General features: G+C 41.1%; 1 protein-coding gene across 1 annotated transcript in view; it reads right to left on the bottom strand.

The window, feature by feature from the left end:
- The window catches only part of IDO2 (indoleamine 2,3-dioxygenase 2), a 54,266-nt gene that overhangs the window by 25,813 nt on the left and 22,453 nt on the right, over positions 1 to 6,000 (bottom strand). The window contains exons 3-5 of the mRNA XM_059384234.1: positions 5,186 to 5,305; positions 2,493 to 2,611; positions 286 to 300 (exon numbers count right to left, since the gene is read on the bottom strand). Coding sequence (XP_059240217.1) covers positions 286 to 300; positions 2,493 to 2,611; positions 5,186 to 5,305 — 254 coding nt within the window. The remainder of the gene's footprint in view (positions 1 to 285; positions 301 to 2,492; positions 2,612 to 5,185; positions 5,306 to 6,000) is intronic.

Below are 6,000 nucleotides of genomic sequence, written 5' to 3'. Positions count from 1 at the left end.
TTTTTTTTTTTTTTTTTTTTTTTTTTTGCATTGCACTTTACTTGTTTCATTATACACAGATTAGAAAACATAGCAAAGAAAATTAATCCCCTAATCCTTACAAAGCTGAGGCACCACCATTAACTATGAACTGTTAATTTTTGGTACATGTCCTCCCAGTCTTTTTTTCAGGCATTTTTAGATTACATACCCTACCTAAAAACTGGTATGCTTTCTTTTATGTTTATTTGTAAGCTATGAGTTTGTATGGATTCAAAAGTGAGTGAAGGACTTCTGAGAACTTACCCAATTTCCATGGGTCTTCAGTATAGGCAACCCCAAAGAGAAAAAGAAAATAAAAGGACAAATCAGTTTATAAGCTGTTTATACAGTTATAAGCTGCTTATCAGTTTATACACAGGCATGCACGTCTGTGTGCAAATGCACTTACAGCATACACACACCCATGCACACTTTGGATGTCACAGGGAGTGACTACACTGTGAGCAGAACATGCCACCCCGAAATGCCCCCTTGGGCACATTATTTATTTGAACTCGCATTACTTCAGAAAGAGCTGGTCCAAGTAGGACACTCTGACCTCCTTTGTTCCCCTGAGAGCAGGAAATAAATGTGCTACACAAAAGGTACCTTCCTGTACCAGGAGACTGGAAACTGTCCTTATCTCCTGCAGTAGGGAATTCAGGGCTGAGAAGTCTGAGGAAAGGCATCTTGTTACTCCTTCACTAATTTGCTGCCCTAAGTCCAAACCCCTTCATTTTTTCAAGTCTTCCCAACTGTATTGCTTTCTTGTCTAAAAGGTATAGAAGCTGCTTGTTTGGGTCACTTGTTTGAGTCTCATATTTTTAGAGGCTTCCGTATGTACATTTTTCTCTTATTAACCTCTCTTATGTCAATTTAATGATCAGATCAGCCAAAGAACCTAAAAGGGAAGAAGGGAGAAGTTTTCCTCTCCCTCAAGTCACTGGGACAAAGAAGGAGCCAAATCTCAGCTCCTACAGGAGCCCCAGAACGTTTAGCCAGTGGCCAGCATTGTAAATTATCTCCTTCCTTTTATATGTTTGTAATTACCACAAACCCACATTTCTGTTATAACTCTTCTACTCTTACTCACCTTTAGCACATACCTTAGATGAATTTCACCCCCTCACCAAGGTGCTTCCTGGTTTTTCTTTTTTTAATAAGTCCGAACTTAGTTTTTCTTAATGGGGTAATTCACTTGTGTGTGTGTGTGTGTGTGTGTGTGTGTGTGTTTAATGAGGTTTTTCTTTTAATTTTAAAGATTTTGTTTATGTATTTGTCAGAGAGAGAAAGAGAGCTCACAAGTGAAGGGAGAGGCAGAAGCAGGTTCCCCACTGAGCAGGGAGCTTGGTGCAGGACTTGATCCCAAGACCCTGGGATCACAACATGAGCCAAAGGCAGACACTTAACCAACTAAGCCACCCAGGCGCCCTGGCCAGAATCATTTCTACACGTATATTTATTATTTTTTTTTCTGTCAAAACCCTGAGCCAGATTCAGCAGCTTTAATGAGAATATTGGTCATCAATTTCATTATGAAAGCAGAATTGGTCAAAGATCATTATTAATATGTATGGAAAATGTATCCTCTCAGGGCTCTGAGCTACTTAGAGAGATGAGATGGCCTCGTGTCTTCCAAGGGGGACACAGATTAGTCAAGAAAGTTACATTGTTTGTTAAGTGTTTAATCCTCTAGAACAGATTCCCATCATCTCCTCTGAAATCCTGTGGTTACCCACAAACCTTATGCTGAGGAAGTACCTTCCTGCATTTGACCTAAATGTCCCTTTAGCTATTTTATTAAGTCACAAAGCACTATCTCTTGCATCTACAGCCTGAAATAAATTTGGCTGTGATAATAAAGTTCAAAGGGATATTAATACTTTCTCTCTTCCACCCACTCTAATGATTGCTAAAAACCCGTGCTACTTCTTCTTTAGACTGATGCCTACCTACTTCGCAGCCCAACTTTCAGAGGACTGATGCTGGATAGGTAGAAGAGGTAGTATCAGCCATCAAATTCTCAATCCAGTTTATCTGTTTCACCTTTATTCACCCATAATCATGCATTTATGATAACTACATCATGATCACTTACTGAAGGCACTGGTCCTAATTTGACAGGACTAGAGGGCATCTTAGAAAACAGGAGATAATTCGGTGAGAAAGTATGAGCGAAGCAGGAGCTTGAAGGTCAAGTTGAGAAATTCAGATGAGATATGGAAGCAAACAAGAAAAATGTAGCCTGTACCCATGTATTCAGAGTGAAACTGCTGGGACGTGTGATTTTTGAACTTGAGTTCAGGTTCATCCTTCTTTACAGCCATAAAGCAGACAATAAATATGAACATCTCTAATTGCAAGGGGCTGAAAAAGCCAGGGACTTGACTTCAGGGAGAGTCAAAGTCACAGGCCTGCCCTTTACTCAGTTTCAGTCTGTTTACATCCAAAGCACTCACTCCGCGTCTTACCTTTCTGGATTCCTAGGGGTCCAGTTTGTCAGTACCAGGTCTGAGTGGACCAGGATCGGAGGGAGCCCCAAGTTTCTGGAGACTTCGACAAGGGGAAGGGCAAGGTTTCTTGGCAGAACCTTTTAGATACGAATCCAGATAGATACGATTACGTTATGATAGATGGAATATACGGCTGATAGATAAATCCAGATACATATGACTATGATATGATATGACAAAATATTCAGTTAGTATATTCTAGGAAAAATGCAGCAGAGAAGATAATCATGGTTGCCCTCTATTCCAGCAATCCTGTGGTGGAGAAAGGACCTGGGCAATAAAACTGGTATTATCTGAGTGATCTGTAAACGCACACTCTGCTCTCATATTTTTTCTGTTTACTCTAGTGGATCTATTGTTTATAAATACAAGCTGAAATTTATATGAATATTACAAAACTGAAGCACGTACATAGAGTTACAGTATAAAATAATCTCTGAAAGTTGACTGCAAAAAAGGGCATTACTAAATGTTTTGAGCATGAACTGGGGACTGAGTTGATAAGTAGCAGGACAAAAATCTCTGTATCTATCTACTTATCTATAGACATGGACGACTACATCAATATGTTGATGTTGATGTTGTAAAAATATATGTTTATATGCTGTAACATATATACACATATATAACATATATGTAACATATGTGTTACAGCATATAAGCATATATGTTTATATGTATAAGATGTCAAACACATATATACATGCGTGTATGCACACGCACACGCACATGTGTGTGTTTTTGTGTCAATCGGGAAGAGTTATGGGGATGATAGAACATTTCATCCTGTGTGGCAGCCAACTCTGTCCATCATTTCGTAAGTCAGACCCAATAATAACTTCAAGTAAGTAAGTCACCTCAAGACAGTTCCCTTTCAACCCCTAAGTTGTCTGAGGACTGCTCCAAGGAAACTTATCTGTCCACAAGTCCAGAATCTATGGGGGGTCTGTGGGGTTTTTTTTAACTGCAGACAAGGCTAAATTAGTTTAGATTGAAAAGAACATTCTCATGCTCCCTATCTCCCACTTCCATTTTTATTTCCTCCTAAGATAAAAGTTTCAATTAAAGGAGTCCCTCTTCTGCCTTTGCTTTTCCTTAGATTTTTAGATTAGACTTGGGACAGAACTGTTTTTTAGGTAGAAAACAAAAAAGAACTTTAAAGAGTCCCTTGGGAATCAGGGAATGAGGAGGGCAGTGCAGAAGGGAAGTGTATTTCAGTGAAAAGTTAAAAGATGAGATGCAGAGAAAGAGATGATCTGAGACTGTGGACAGGGGCTGCCTGTTCATCTGGAACTACAAGAACAGACCTTGAAGTTAGAGAGTCCTTCTTCTCCCAGAGCTCAGATCTACTTAGAGAGATGAGATGGCCCCATTTCTTCCAATTCTTTAATATGATTATGGTTTGGAGAGCACAAGAGGGGAGGGGAGCCTAGTGGAATGGTTGGTAGTGTGCCTAGATTTCAAACTTTCTTATATCAGACACACAATTAAAAAAACAAATTAAGATGTCTTGACATTTAAAAACTCTGAAGCAGGGGCACCTGGGTGGCTCAGTGGGTTAAGCCTCTGCCTTCGGCTCAGGTCAGGATCCCAGGGTCCTGGGATCGAGCCCCACATCGGGCTCTCTGCTCAGCAGGGAGCCTGCTTTCTCCTCTCTCTCTGCCTGCCTCTCTGCCTACTTGTGATCTCTCTCTGTCAAATAAATGTAAATAAAATCTTTAAAAAAAAAAAAAAACCAAAGAACTCTGAAGCAACTCTTCTCTCCTTTCTCAGCCTCCCTTCCTTTTCTCATGGGCAGTTTCTCATGTTTACTTGTAAGAAGGAGGCAAGATCAATCAAGCAAACCAAATAGGCCAGGGCTGCTCAGTGAACATGAAGTACTAGAACAGTGCTAACTCTGATTCCTGGGAAAGGGACACTTCTGCAAAATGAAAGGGAGTAGGCTTTTCTACTGCTTCGTGGAACTCAGAGACTTCACGTTATAATCTTCAGGTTGAAACCATAAAATGTGAAGTCAAGATTCAGAAGAGAATTAAATAAATTATTAAGAGACCAGTAATCAGTAGAAAGAAAGAAGAATTAAAAATTAAAATTAATCTTGTTCATGTCAATGAGTGCCTCTAGGGAAAGAAGGTTACACTGGTGAATCAGAAGTTCTGAACATGGACTTGGATTTTACCCTCAATTGCTCTCTGACCCTGGACAGGGAATTTACCTTCTGTAGTCTTCAGCTGTCCATAAAATGGGCACAGTAGAATTTCACGTACCTTATGGGATTGTGAAAATCAAGAGATAATGTAGTGCAGAGGCAGACAAAATACCCTAAGAGGTAAGCTATCGTTAAGTACTTTGAGACCTCAGTTGTTGCCTTCAATGCATTGGGAAGCATTATTGCCAGAAAGAAAACAGATGTGAAAGCTAATGAAAGGGAGAAATGGCTACAAGTTCTAAAAAAGGAAAAAACACTTAGTTTCTTAAGGAAAAAAATTCTTTCGTTGAAGTGGGCCACTTGTCCTTCTTCCAACGGATAGCCAGATAAAAGAACAAGAAGGGAACTGTCTTCGGAAAAACAGTGTGAGACCAAACGGGGAGTGTATTCCAGGAGCAGCAGAACAGGCAGAAGACAAGGTGGGCATCTGGTTGTCCTTTACCTCTTGGGGCTGTGCCTCTCCTCTTTGCCAGACGTAGCCCATGGTCATTAAGCTCAGAACCAAGTGGGCCAGGCGCTGTTCCCGGTAACTCTGGAGGAACTGGCAGTTCAAGAGGGGCATCTGTTAAAGGCAATACCCACACATTATCAGCTGCAGGGCTGAGGCTGGGCACAGGGGATCTCTGACTTAAAGGGTTCTTCGCATATAGCGAACAGCTTATATTAAGTCACACCCTGCCTACACAAGGACCAGTTTCTCACTTTTGCTTGGAATAGCCTTGCCTGTCCTCGTTGGTACCGACCAACAAGGAACTGCAGGTTCCTGGCACGCCCCCTCCCCACCTCTGCTCGCCTCTGCTCTCCCCACCTCTGCTCTTCCTCCCATGGCTGCCCCAGCTCTAGAAACCAAGCTCCAGCTCTTCCTGTCTCTGGGGTCCTTAACTGCTACAAAAGGTGGTGGCGAATGTCTTGTGTATCTTTTTTAAATTTTTAAATTTTTTTTTATTTTTTCAGTGTTCCAAGATTCATTGTTTATGCACCACACCCAGTTCTCTGTGCAATAAGTGCCCTCCTTAATACCCACCACCAGGCTGACTCATCCCTCACCTCCCTCCCTTCCAAATCCCTCAGTTGGTTTCTCAGAGTCCACAGTCTCTCATGCTTCATCTTACCCTGTAATTTCCCACAATTCGCTTTTCCTTTCCTTTTCCTAACGTTCTCCATGTTATTCCTTATGCTTCACAAGTAAGTGAAACCATATAATTGACATTCTCTGCTTGACTTATTTCACTCAGCATAATCTCCTCCAGTCCTGTC

The sequence above is a fragment of the Mustela nigripes genome, chromosome 18 (assembly GCF_022355385.1).
Source record: "Mustela nigripes isolate SB6536 chromosome 18, MUSNIG.SB6536, whole genome shotgun sequence".
NCBI classification, from domain to species: Eukaryota; Metazoa; Chordata; class Mammalia; order Carnivora; family Mustelidae; genus Mustela; species Mustela nigripes.
The sequence above is the reverse complement of the archived record's forward strand: the minus strand, read 5'-3'. Positions and strand labels throughout refer to the sequence as shown.